This window comes from Pleurodeles waltl, chromosome 1_1 (genome assembly GCF_031143425.1).
Source record: "Pleurodeles waltl isolate 20211129_DDA chromosome 1_1, aPleWal1.hap1.20221129, whole genome shotgun sequence".
NCBI classification, from domain to species: domain Eukaryota; kingdom Metazoa; phylum Chordata; class Amphibia; order Caudata; family Salamandridae; genus Pleurodeles; species Pleurodeles waltl.
In genome coordinates, this window is record NC_090436.1 from 254,877,055 (window position 1) to 254,891,330 (window position 14,276).

At 43.4% G+C, this 14,276-nt stretch overlaps 1 protein-coding gene across 2 annotated transcripts in view; it reads right to left on the reverse strand.

Annotated features, from left to right (window-relative positions):
- Positions 1-14,276, reverse strand: part of C1_1H5orf34 (chromosome 1_1 C5orf34 homolog) — a 236,186-nt gene that overhangs the window by 124,122 nt on the left and 97,788 nt on the right. For both annotated transcript variants that reach the window (XM_069221520.1, XM_069221526.1), the window contains exon 5: positions 11,668-11,769. In XM_069221520.1, coding sequence (XP_069077621.1) covers positions 11,668-11,769 — 102 coding nt within the window. The remainder of the gene's footprint in view (positions 1-11,667; positions 11,770-14,276) is intronic.

Below are 14,276 nucleotides of genomic sequence, written 5' to 3' on the forward strand. Positions count from 1 at the left end.
CAGTGCCATTGCTTAGTGGAACTTTTTCTTGTGTGAGCTATTGAAATCATCCTACACCATAGGAAAGAATATGGACTGCAACAAGTGATGTACAAAATGGTTGAACTATTCAATTCACATGGAAAGGAGAGGCAACATCTCACCAAACCTGGAACTTAGAAGGATGTTGCAAAGTCGATTTGTGCTCATAGACTGATTGGATATTGCCCTTTTCGTGTGTTATGAACTCATCATGCTGACCAATCAAGCTGTTGGGAGTATTTTTAATTAAGGGATGGACTTAGTAAGTTTGCAGCAATCCCATTTAGAATCTTGTTCTGTCAACTTGTCCCTTGGATGTTTCCTGATTTCCACCTGCAGCCCGTGTTCTGCACTCTCCCCTGATGATGCCTAATGGACTTTGATGATAATCGACATGCTTCGCTGACGAAAGTGAATTGAATGCTGATCCCAGAAGAGATATATTCAATTGCACCACTATTAGTCACCTCAACGTATTTTCCCCGATGAGTTAGCATGCTGACACCAGCCTATTTTATATTTCTTAGATAGCTTAACCTAGCCCGAGATAGATGATTTGGATAAGTTACTTACCTGTAAATCCTAGTTCTCTTCCAGGGGTATCCTCATCAAAGTCATAAACATTGAATATTCCCGCCCTTGTGCGGGGACCCCGGAGCATATATATATAAAATACATACATATTATCATGTGTAAAACAGCAATGCAGGCTATAATCATAAATAGGCTAAAATGCTTTATTTCTATGCAAGTTTTTTTTTTTTTTTTTATATTATAAAATCACAATAGATCATAAATATCTACCTAAGCCCCAAAAACTGGACTTAGGGAAGTAAACAGCAGTAAATAGCAGAGAAAAATAGAAAAAACCACATTGAAAAACAATGAAGCATTCTTAGCCAATAGGCTGCATGCAGGTTAACACAGGAGAACCATAAAAACTTTGGCACCGTGCCTTTAAGACCCTGAGCACCTCCAGTATCCCACCATGCCTCAGGGGTGAAGGGAAGGTGACAGTTGGTTCACAGTTAGGTCAGTACTTTTTTACGGTGACAATCTGTGTAACTGATCAGAAAGATAATCTGTCCTGCACTTCTAGGAGACTTGAGTCCGGGGAGGAGGGTGGGTTGTTTATGACTTTGATGAGGATACCCCTGGAAGAGAACTAGGATTTACAGGTAAGTAACTTATCCTTCTCTTCCAGGGGATCCTCATCAATAGTCATAAACATTGAATAGATTAGCAAGCCCATCCCTAAACTCTGCGGACTGTCTGAAAGAAGTGCAGGAAAGAGTACATATTCATGCAAATAGATTTCTAAGAGAGGCCTGCCCCACCTGGGCATCCGCTCTTGCATCCGAGTCTAAACAGTAATGCTTAGTAAAGGTATGCACAGACTTCCATGTAGCAGCCTTACAAATCTCGGAAATTGGTACATTGTTAAGGAGGGCAGCAGTAGCCGCTTTTCCCCTTGTGGAATGCGCTTTTGGCCTAGCCAGTAATTGCTTATTAGCCAGTTGGTAAGTGTTAACAATACAAGACACAATCCATCTTGATATCGTTTGTTTAGACGCTGCCTCTCCTGTTCTTAAATGACCATAATTCAGAAACAAATGGTTAGAATGTCTAATCGGTTTTGTTTTGTCCAAATAGAATTTCAGCACTCTTTTCAAGTCTAAAGAATGCAATGCTTTCTCAGCCGGAGTCTCCGGATTGGGAAAGAAAGTCGGTAAAGATATAGTCTGATTGATATGGAATTCTGATACCACCTTCGGAAGGAAAGATGGGTGAGTTCGCAGAACCACTCTATTATCGTGAAAAACCGTGTACGGTTCTCTGCAAGACAGAGCCTGAATTTCGCTGACCCTCCTCGCTGAAGTAATGGCCACCAAAAAAGCCGTCTTCCACGTAAGGTGCTGTAAAGAGGCCTTGTGGATAGGTTCAAAGGGAGGGCCCATAAGTTTTGACAGGACTACATTCAGTTCCCATGGAGGAGAAGGTCTCCGAATGGGAGGAAAAACCTTTTTCAAGCCTTCTAAGAAATCCTTGACTACAGGTATTGTAAAGAAGGATTCCTGAGAAGGCGACTTACGATACGCTGTAATTGCAGACAAATGAACCTTAATAGAAGATACCTGCAGACCAGACTTCGCCAGATGAAGCAAATAGGACAGTATGACATCCTCCTGAGCTCGTATGGGATTTATACCTTGTTGAGAGCACCAGATGTAAAATCGCTTCCACTTAAAAGCGTAAGAACGCCGCGTGGAAGGTCGTTTTGACTCTTTCAAGATGTTCATGCACTCCTGTGAGAGCCCTAGGTGCCCATACTGTAGGAATTCAGGAGCCATGCTGTCAAGCTCAGAAAGGGAAGGTTGGGATGTAGGATTCTGCCTTCCATTCTGCTCAGGAGATCCGGTCTGCACGGCAACCTCCTGTGAGGTTTTTCCGATAAGTTGAGTAGATCCGTGTACCAGAATTGGCGGGGCCATTGTGGCGCTATCAGAATCATTCTGGTTCTGGAGTTGTAAAGTTTGTTGATTACTGCCGGTATGAGGGGAATCGGTGGAAAGGCGTAGAGAAATATCCCTGACCAGTTGATCAACAGGGCATTCCCTTGAGATCCCGGACGGCAGAACCTGGATGAGAAGTCTGGGCATTTCTTGTTTGCTTCGTCTGCAAAGAGATCCAACTGGGGTCGACCCCATTGACCGAAGATGTCCTCGACGACTTCGTCGTGTAGGACCCAGTCGTGCGCGTCTTCTAGATGTCTGCTCAGGAAATCTGCCTCTACGTTTTGCTGACCTGGCAGGTGTATCGCTGTGATAGACATTCCCCTGGCCAGGAGCCAATGCCATATCGTTTGGGACTCTCGAGACAGAGGTAGTGATCTTGTTCCCCCCTGTTTGTTCAGGTAATACATTGTGGTTGTATTGTCTGTCTGAATTAGGAGAGATTTCCCCTGAACCAATGGAGAGAAAGATTTGAGAGCCAGATGGACCGCTCTGAGCTCCAGTAGATTTATGTGATAGTTCTTTTCCTTGTCGGACCACAGACCCTGAGCTTGGAAGGAACCCAGATGAGCACCCCAACCCTGAAGAGACGCATCCGTTACCAGAGTGTCGGCTGGAATTGTCTGGTGAAACGGAGAACCTATCGACAGGTGAGGTCTGTGCATCCACCATTGTAGTGATTGAAAAGCCGCTGCTGGTAGTCGTACTCTGTCCTCCCAGCGACCAGTCTTTTGGCTCCAGTTGTTCTCTAATGCCTCCTGAAGGGGCCTCATGTGTAGCCTGGCATTCGGGACAATGAAGATGCATGAAGCCATGGAGCCCAGAAGCAATGTCACCTGACGAGCAGTAGGTGCATCGGCTGTTAATAGTTGTTGACACTTCCTGTGGATTGATAAAAGTCGTTCCTCCGAAGGATACACTCTTTGGAGCTCTGTGTTTAGTATAGCTCCCAGGTAGTGGAGGTTTTGTGTTGGAATCAAGGTTGACTTGTTGTGGTTGATTTGAAGACCTAGAGACTCGAAAGTTCTTAGTACAATGTCTCGATGTTTTCTCGCCTGATCCGGAGAGGAAGCCTTCAATAGCCAGTCGTCCAGGTAGGGGTAGACGAATATTTTTTGCCTTCGAAGATGTGCCGCTACCACTGCTACACATTTTGAAAAGACTCGGGTGCAGACTTCAGGCCGAATGGTAGGACTCTGAATTGGTAGTGCTGTGACGCTATCTGGAAACGTAAGAATTTCCGATGTTTGGATGCTATTGGGATGTGAAAATATGCATCCTGTAGGTCGATGGAGCACATCCAGTCTCCCTGATGCAGTTGCGGAACAATCTGGTGAAGGGCTAGCATCCTGAACTTCTGTTTTCTTATGTACTTGTTCAGGAGCCGTAAATCCAGAATTGGCCTGAAGATGCCCTGTTGACCTTTTTTCGCCACCAGAAAGTAACGGGAGTACACCCCTTTTCCTTTTTGTGCCGGAGGAACCTTTTCTACAGCTTTCTTTTGTAGGAGTGCAAGAACTTCCTTGCGTAGCAGGCTGAGATGAGAAGGAAAACATCTTGCTGGCGGCAAGTGTGGCAGAGGTTTTTTGAAAAGGAGAGAATAGCCATGTTCGACAATATTGAGCACCCATTTGTCTCTTGTGATGGAGTGCCACTCGTGAAGATGATGCGTAATACTTCCCCCCACCGGAGTGGTGCACAGTGTTGAGGGAAGCAATGCTTCATTGCTTTGTTGGTGTCTTTGCTGTAGACTGTTGAGGTCTACTTGCCCCTCGGTCTCTTGTGGGTCTACGTGCCTGAAACAGGGGACGTCCCTGTCGTTGTTGTGGCCTCTGAGACCAGTGAGGGGTTTGAACCCTCTGCTGGAATGGTCGTCTGTCGTACGGCCTGTACCTCCGCCTGAAGTCTTTCTTACGTTCCAGGCCCACTGCCCTCATAGTGTCCACCTCCGTTTTCATTCGGGCCATCTCTTCATCCGCGTGGGTACCGAACAACGAATTCCCACTGAATGGGAGGTTTAAAATGCGTTGCTGTGCTTCCTGTTTCAGACCTGTGAGCCGTAGCCAGGAAGACCTCCTAGCGCAGATTCCGTGCGCATACCCATGCGCAGCCAAATCCGCCCCGTCCGCCGCCGCGCTGATGACCTGGTTAGATACTAGGCCCCCTTCCTGCAAGATTTCCTGGAAGTCCTGTCTATCTTCCCTGGGCAACTTTTCTGTAAATCTGTGGAGTGAGTCCCACAGAGAGCGGTCATATCTGCCCAGAAGTGCTGAGGCGCTGGAGACCTTCATAGCAGATGCCGCCGTACCGCACATCTTTCTCCCCAGGGAGTCTAGGTGTCTGCTCTCCTTATCCGGGGGGACTGTGGAAGATGATGCCACAGAGTGTGTTTTTCTGGCTGCGGCTAAGATAACAGAGTCCGGTGGCGGATCCTTCCGTAGGAATAAAGGATCTTGCTCCGGAGCTTTGTACTTCTTTTGAATCCTAGCCGGGGCAGACTTGAGAGCGGCTGGAGTCAGAAAGGTGTCCATAGTAGGTTGCAGCAAACCCGGTACTAGTGGCAGCAGTTTTCTCGAGACTGATCTGTGTTGTAGGGTCTCAAAGATAACTGAGGATGAGGTGGCCGGCTCCAGTACCTCAATATTTAGTTTCTGCGCTCCCCTTAAAAGAACCTCATTAAAAGTGGTGATATCATCCACCGGTGAGATCCTAGCAGGTGGAGAATCTGTCAGTGTGGGGGAGTAGCGCCCAACAGACGATCCTGAAGAAGACCAAGAAGGTGATCTTCTGTGTGGTGTTCGCGACCTGGTTCTCCTTCGGGAACGAGACCTGCTACGAGAAGCTGTAGCAGAGTGTGCAGGTCTTGTGGTCGGCTGACGAGAAGCAGAACGAGCCCGTCCTGCTCTAGCTGTAGGCGATGGCGTTCTAGGTAATGAGGCAGTAGGAGAATACATCCTAGAGTATTGGGAATCCGGGGATGCTGCCGGTCTATTCAAGCTCTCTAACCATCTAGGTGATAGAGTGATGGGAGAAACATGCCCCGATGAGCCCGCTCTGGAATGGGATGATGCACTCCGTATAGAGACCACCGGTGAGGGAGCTTTATCCGCTGGCTCTACTGCCTGTGACACAGCTGAAGGTTGTGTCGACGTCGATTGCATCCTCGACGTCGAAAGTTGCGCTGGCTGGTCTGTTCTCGACGTCGAAGGTCTTGACGTCGAAGGCCTTGACGTTGAATGTCTTGACGCCGATCGCGGGATCTGGACCTACTCGCCGTCGTGTGCCTCGACGTTGAGTGGCGAGTGGTCGACGGCGGATGCTCATGCCGTCGTGGTGTTTTTGGCGTCGTGTCCTTCGACGCCAGGGGGCGAGATGTTCTCGACGGCGAACGGGAGCGCCGGAGATGGCTCGACGCCGAACGGCGGTCTGCCGTCGACGGAGATGTACCCCTGTGCTGTCCATGCTTCGACGCTTTGTCCCTCGACGTCGGTCTGGTCACCGTCGACGGCGATCTATGCCGGTGAGACGGTGGCGCCGATGACGTCGATGGAGAACAAACAGGCACAATCCTACCTGTCGACGTCGATCTGGCCATTCCTTCTGTTGTAGGCCTGGGAAGTGAAGAGGATGTTGACTTTTTCCTCTCCTGAAGCCCATGTAGCCTGATTTTTGCTCTGTCTTTGAGAGTCCTCCTTGACATCTTCTTACAATACTTGCAGGTGTCAGGACAGTGACTCTGTGGCAGGCAGACAATACACAGAGAGTGTGGGTCTGACTGGGCTTTCTTCTTCCCACAAGAAGGACATTTTACAAAAAGAGATGGCATTTTCTGTCAGAAAAGACTGCCAAACTCAGACAAAAGATGTTATCTGTTGAGTAAACAGGAAAAACACTATTTTTAGGGATTTTTCTGAAGAAAAAACTCAGAAAAACTGAGAGCTCAATGCTCCAGGATCCTCTCAGAAGAAGCCGGAAAAAAGAACTGACCTAACTGTGAACCAACTGTCACCTTCCCTTCACCCCTGAGGCATGGTGGGATACTGGAGGTGCTCAGGGTCTTAAAGGCACGGTGCCAAAGTTTTTATGGTTCTCCTGTGTTAACCTGCATGCAGCCTATTGGCTAAGAATGCTTCATTGTTTTTCAATGTGGTTTTTTCTATTTTTCTCTGCTATTTACTGCTGTTTACTTCCCTAAGTCCAGTTTTTGGGGCTTAGGTAGATATTTATGATCTATTGTGATTTTATAATATAAAAAAAAAAAAAAAAAAAAAAAAACTTGCATAGAAATAAAGCATTTTAGCCTATTTATGATTATAGCCTGCATTGCTGTTTTACACATGATAATATGTATGTATTTTATATATATATGCTCCGGGGTCCCCGCACAAGGGCGGGAATATTCAATGTTTATGACTATTGATGAGGATCCCCTGGAAGAGAATGTAAAATTATTTTTTGTCCTTTCTTTTTGACTTTTGCCCACACGTGTTCCCACATTCCCATGCATGCCTGTCCTAATTTGGTTAGCAGTAGGGAGAACCTATGTCCAGGCCTTGAATAATCATAAAAATGTTACTAGACCTGCAAGTTGAGTAGCCTGAATAACCTACTTGACCTAACTGTAATGTACTTGACCCGGAAATGGGTCTCAAATTGTGTGATAATAGTCAAATATTGTACCTTACATTCACCTTTTTCTTCATTCTCACATAAGTTCACCTTCAAATATGTGAGTTGAGCATTTCTGCTGTAAAAGAAAATCCTCTTTTGTTTGAATACACTAAACGTTTGCTCCATGTATAATAAATAATAAATCTAGCCCACGTATAGGGTACACATGATTCATTCATGACTTGCCTCTTAGTTTACTAACAGCTTTGCCACCTGGGCAGGAGTGTTTCTCAGTTTATGTTTAAAAACTCACTTTTAATAAATATATTACTAAAGCATGATGTGGTAGCACGCTGTCATTTACAGACAGTAAATTACCAAGAAATGTCCAAAACTCTTCACTATTAACTTGCAGCTTTACTGATAAAACATTATAGTGTATTAACAATAAACTGTGAAAATTGGATTTCAGAAAACGTTTATCATTTGCATATCACCAAGTAAAGTGTTCTGACATTTTTTCCCATCCTATAAAAATATTTTTTTCATCACACAGAAGTACAACAAAATGGTCTTTCACAGCTACTGAAATATATTTTGAAATGTTTGTAAAATTGACAGTTATATAAATGTTGTGTGTTAGGAAAAAACTGATACTAAAACCCTTTCATTTCACATAGGTCAGACAGTTCACCTTACAAAATCCTGGAACTCTGCAGTCACAAGGAAAAGTATTGTATTGCAAGAAGACAAATTGACTTTTGACCTCTGTCTCTGACCAGAGAGCTAATGTGACAAGAATAAGATTTAAAGGCATCGTAATTGCTAGTTCAGATTTTGACTGAACAGAACACCTGTTCTTTGTCCACTGGCCAGAAGGGTTGAGTGGAATCTACAAATAGCTCGATCTCATAAAATAAAACTCGCCATATGGAGTGGTGGAGTAGATGTTTCAAGCCCTGATGTCCAAATCTTGATTTCTGAATCTTTGTAATCTGATTTGACTATTGTATTCACAGTCTGATTTAAAGAGTGTTTCTGTCTCACAAGTGATTGCTTTATTAATATGTATTCTTCTTCTTGAATGTTTAATGGTGATGATATTGTATAGATTAAATCTGTTTTGTAGATCTGGCCAGTCTATGTTTTTTCTTTATCTTTATAATTTAATTTTGTGCACAATGTACCTGACTTTGGCTCTGTTGTTATAAATTAAAGTTTTGAAACTTTTCTCAGACGGGAGTATTGTTTCTGTGGCTGAATTGGTCATGGCATTTACATTTGTTGATTGAATTGATTGTGTATGGTCATCATACTCCTCACTGGGCCCAAAGATCCCATCAAACTCGGGAAAGCATTTTCGAATCCTGAGAAGGAGGATGAAATGCATCAGAACTTCCTTAACACTGGAACTGATATTCTGCATGTTTTCGGTGATGCGCACACTTTAAAATTATATTGTTACATGTCTAAGGTAACAGCATTGTGAATTTGTATTAATTTTGTACTTGCACAGCTCTATTGGGTGTTTTGTTGGTGCCAACATCCGTGCCAGTGTAATATTCAAAAATATTTTCTTACTCTCTTCCATTACACATGTTCACAGCTCATTTTTTTCTTAGCATCATGCAAACAGTAACTCCGCCTGCCCCATTCTCTCAAGAACGAAGTGAGCCTGTTCTCAAATGGTGCTTCTGGTTTCCTTCTTTTAATGCTTAGATGGGGCAATTGATGGTCAGAAATTCAAATCGGACAGAAAAGCAAATGTATTATATTATTTAGGTGTAGAGGGCTAAAATGTTATTGATCACTTACCATAATATACTATGGCACAAGGTGAAAAAGGGGACGAGTATCAGGTTTCAGTGAAACAACTTGCAAGTCATTTTTAAAGTAAACCTAATTTGGTTGTGCATCAACATAAATTCTTCACAAAAGTATAAGATGTACATGAATCAATTGATTAATACATTACAGCTTTAAACGTATTGTCAACATATTGTGATTCTCAGCTAGTATGGGATCAATTGGTGTCTAGATGTTATTCTAACAAAGTTCAAATGAGATTACTAATGTTCAAAAATTCTACCCTTGATTAAACTGTTAAGACATTGGCAAGAGCACTGAAGGTACTGAAGAGGATACATTACATTGCAGGTGGTAAGAAATTAACAGAAGATTTCTTATCAAGTCTACTGGTAATTGATGAAACTCAACAGAATCTGGTTGAGAATGACACTGAAGAATGCATTATTGTTATGGCTGACAGCAAAACCACTTATGGTGACATGAGTGATTTAATCATCAGGATGAAATCTGATCAGACTTCACAGGATGAGTTAAATTCTGTTTCTTCAGGTCGGCCAAAAGAAAAACCATAGAGCTAAGATCTCCAACCATATTGCAAAGTTTCTATGACATTCCTGTGGAAAGTGGTGTTTTGGTGAGAGGGTATATGTTGATCCCTCCTTAATAATTGGGATCAAGAATTCTAGAAGCAGCTTCTGCAGGCCATTTAGGCATAAGTGCCAACAAGCAAAGACAAGAAAGAAATAACTTTGATGGCCTGGTGAAGATAGAGAAGCTGAAGACTTGGTAAGTCGCTGTGCACAGTGATAAATGCTTTGTTACATCTACAATTGTAGCACAACCTGTGAATTGCCCTGGAAAAGTTTGGCAGAGAGTGGGTGTTGATTTTTTGGGCCCATTTCATGCATTACCTAACAAAATAAGATATTTTATTGTGTTACATGACTATCTAGTTGAGTACAGGTCAAGTGTGTGACTGAGCCTACTACAATGGCTTTTTTTAGCAACATTTTTGTAAGAGAAAGAATTGCATGTGGAATTTTGACTGATAATTGTGGTCAATTCCCCTCACTTGCCATGAAGAGTTTTTTTGGGATAATTATGGCATAAAGCATTTATGCACACTGCTGTACCACCCTCCCGCCAGTGGCAAGTCTGAGAGGTATCAAAGTGTTGGTCGAGTGTATTCAAAGTGCATTAAAACCAGGTGAATTGTGAAAATGCCATTAGAGATTTAATTTGGTCCTACCAGACCACTCCACATTCTGTGGCTGGGAGGTTTTCTTTGGAAGTAATGGAGGCAAGAAAGGTGGTGAGTCCATGAGTCCGTCTTTGATTGTGATGCTATTAGACCAAGAGTGTGATGCTCCTTCTGGAGGCTAATTGGCAAACTGCTTTAGGACAAAAACAGTTGAGAACCGAGAGCAAGAATTCAGAAAACCAGAAAAGGAAAGTCATGTCAAGAGTTTGTGTAGGGGATTGGGTTTGTGTCAAGGTTCCCTTATTGCTTGAAAAAGGGACTTACAAGTTCAGGGATCCTGCGCAAGTTGTGAAGGTTAGAGGCAATTCTGAGTTGAACAGGAATACTGAAGTGCTATTTCCTCTCCTAGACTCAGAACATACCACATGGATTGGTAATTACAGAAACGGGTGCTTACCAAAGAAAATGGCATTACTGCATCCGATTCTAGTGATGGTTCCCCATTTTTCAGCCACTATCTATGCTGAACTTTCACCAGATATTGAAATGCCGGGATAGAGATGGGTTTAGTTGGCCCATTGCGCCAAAGTGAAAAGGTAACTAACCCAAAGTGCGCTGTGGCATCTTTACTTTCTCTTTCTTGCTCCAAACTGAGGATGCGTTCTCACATCATTAGCTCATTGGATGATGTAGAGTTCTTTATTGGAATCTATGGTGTTTGTGATTGGAAGGGGCTTTAGTTCAAGACAGATTCTGGGCCGTTTGTACCATGTGACAAGATCTTGTCATGCAACATTAAACTGTGGTAAAGATCCATGTGACACTTGGAGTTTTTGGACACTACATGTTCTTGCCAGGATCTGGGCCCGCATTACATTTCACTTTTTCAAGACTGGTTCCCCAGGTCCATATTGAGCAGAACTCAGTATTCTAAGATAATGGTGATGGTTTTGTCATGGTTTTTGGCATGCCATTTTACATTGCTTTTCCGGTAACCTTTTCTATACATCACTTCACAGTTAATGTTACTTTTAATCACTTCTTAATGGTGGTGGGCTTCAGCACCTTCAATATTTTCAACACTGCTTTGTAGCTTCTTAGGTTCTTCACAAAGTCCTCGCCATGAATACACTGAATGAATGTAATACCTAATGTGCCCAGTCATGCAGTGTGATCTGCTGAGCAGAATCTACACATTTTACCCCCCTGTCCAGGACAGGTATGGTTCAAAGACAAGTGGGACTGAAGGTTTGCAGTATGCTCACTTAAACGGTAGTGCCTTGAGAGTTGCTTACTCCTCAATATAATAACGTCAGAAAAGGCATATATAAATATTTAGACATTTTTACATAACTCGATAAACCTGATCAAAGTCCTGTTTAAAAACAAAACAAATGTTAGTTACTAGACGTAATTGGCTCAGTGTCAGGCTGTGTGAAATACACATATAAACAGACAAAATATGTTTTCACCAAACATCTTGAGAGGGCAAAATGTCACATAGTTTCTTACCTATACAGTATTCCCTCACACAAGACGACCTTTATTAGTCCAGTTCGAGTATACTGTTCAACACCGAGTGCTCTTTGTGAAATTAAATCAAATAGACTCCACCTATGCAAAAGAAATTCGTAGGGTGTAATTTTGGTCTGTCACATAGTTATGTGCAATTATGTTCACAGCAGTGACCTAACAACGGTGTCATGAGCCCTAATAGGAACAACAAAAAAGGGAGTCTTTTTGCCCCCGGAGCGACATTAAAAGAGTGTCACCATTACGGTGCAACTGCCCCCCTGTAGACGCGGGCACTACTACACCTTTTCACCTTTGCATTTATAATAGCAAGGCCACCTCTTATGGGTCTCTGAGATCCAAATTCGACCCCCCGTACTTATGTCCCCGCCCTTATGCCACTCCTGTTTGCTCTCATGTACATCCTCTTGTTTTCTGTATCCTCTTCTTTCTTTCTCACTTTCTTTATCTCCTTCCGCCCTCTTGCACTTTTTTCCTATGCACCCCTATTTACCACCTACATTTTCTTTCCCATTTATCGCCCCCACTTCTTCCACAACCTGCCCTCTCTTTTCTACATTCTACGATTCTCTTCCCGACCTCTCTTAAATCTCTGTCGTCTCTAGGAACGTAATAACTTTCTCTTTCGCATCTACCTTGACATTTCCCTCTCCCCATCTCCGTCCTCATCTTGACGCACAGTTTTAAATCTTATTATATGTTGTTAACATCACACATGTCCGTGATTGATGAATCTCGTTGTGATGTGTTTTTGGTAAGACAGTTATGAAAAATAATGGATGCAATTAATGTATTTTGGGGGGAATCACTGGAAGAAAAAAAAAACGGTTTCCTTGCTTTTTCATTACTATGGTATACTAAAAAAGTATAATGCGACTAGCACGGGGAGATGAACAGCAAGATTGCTGCAACTCAGTAGAGTATTCAAGTCAATTTATTAATGCATAGTTAGTTAAACCCGTTGCATCTTAGATACACAAGCTAAAAAAAAGAAAAAGAAAGAATTAGAATGCCACCATACTACACTATATTGTCACTGAAGCATATAGTTTAAAAAGTTTAACTGATTGGGTTGATAGGAGATTGAAATATACATTGACAAAAAATCGGAACTGAGTCTTGGCAGAAGAACATAATAGATTGGTGACCCAAGGCTAAAGAAGTGAAGGAGCTCATTGCTTAAAGTGCCAAGGGAAACAGATGACGATTGTGATTGTTCAGTACCAGATCAGAGGACCCTCCTGTGTCTCAGCCGGTTGGGAGAGCAGTTTTTTAATGTTCAAGAGCAACTTAGTAGCTCTGGCTGCAAGCTGAATGTTTTGCCCATCTAAGAGCGCCATCAACGCTGAGCGACAAGGTCTAATTCATAGGGCTTTTAGTGGGGAGCGTAACAGTTTCTTTCGCATTAACAGGACTGCCAGACAAACACACAGGAAGTGTAAAATACTTTTGGTCAACAAGCCGCAAAAGCGGCAAGAGAGGTCTGGCCAAGATTGCTTCCACAGTGGAGTCAGGTCCTAGGGAGGGAAAACACCCATACGAATTTGGAGGAGAGAGTGTTGGATGGAGCCAGCTAGATGGGTCGTGAGGTAAAGCTGGGGGTGCAAGCCTGAATAAGTATGCAAGACTGTCCAGCCATGATGTTGAGTCGCCACATCAGCTTTGTCAGTTGTCCAAGAATGAAGTTTGCAAGCCTTGTTGATGATTCTTTTTGACAGAGCGAGGGCGGTGTTGGAGTCCCAGGCAGCCTGTAGATTTAAGTTAGTCAGGGCTTGCCTGAGTACGGACGACCAACTTGAGCTATCATCAGGATGGAACCCCATTTCCTTCCAGCACTGGGTGGCCAATGTGTCGGAAGGAGGAGGGGTGTTGGGGGGGGGCAGGGGGGTTTCTTAGTTTCCAGCACATTTTTTAATTGCCCCTCAACGGATTGGAGCTTGATGGAACAGTCCAAAATCCAACCTCACTTGACCTTGGGATGAATGCTTTCGTAGATGGAAAAGGTGTTTGAACAAGACAGACTGTAAGCAGTTGAGAATAGGGGCATCACGCCCTTTAATTATCTCCAATCAGTAGGTTAGCGATGGAAGGAAGTTTGCTCTGATTACCTGCAAAAGATAGCTCTGCGATATGCTGCCCAGCTATTTTTGTAGCTGTGTGACAGCAAAATGTAGTTTGTGGCCAACCCTTGTATTTGCAAAAAAATGTCTTTATAACATAAAGATGTGTCCAATGTTACGCCAAGATATTTGAAATGTTTGACCAGCGCTGTGTGTTTACCGGCAACAACCCACTTAAACTTAATACGACTGATGTTATGGGAGCCCGAGAAGCAGATCACTTTGGTTTTGCTGTGATTTAGATCAAGACCCCACATTGTCAGGTATTCCTCCAGTTTGGTAATAGAGCGCTGAAGGCCAAACTGAGCCTGGCTGAAGAGGACAATGTCATCTGCATATTGTAAAACGCACAACTGTTTGTTTGCTAATTTTGGGGGGGATGGGGGGTAAGGGGGGTGAGAAAGGGTGGGGCTTGCTAGTTCTGCTAGTCTGGAGTCAAGGTCTGCCATATAGATGTGAAATAGTGCT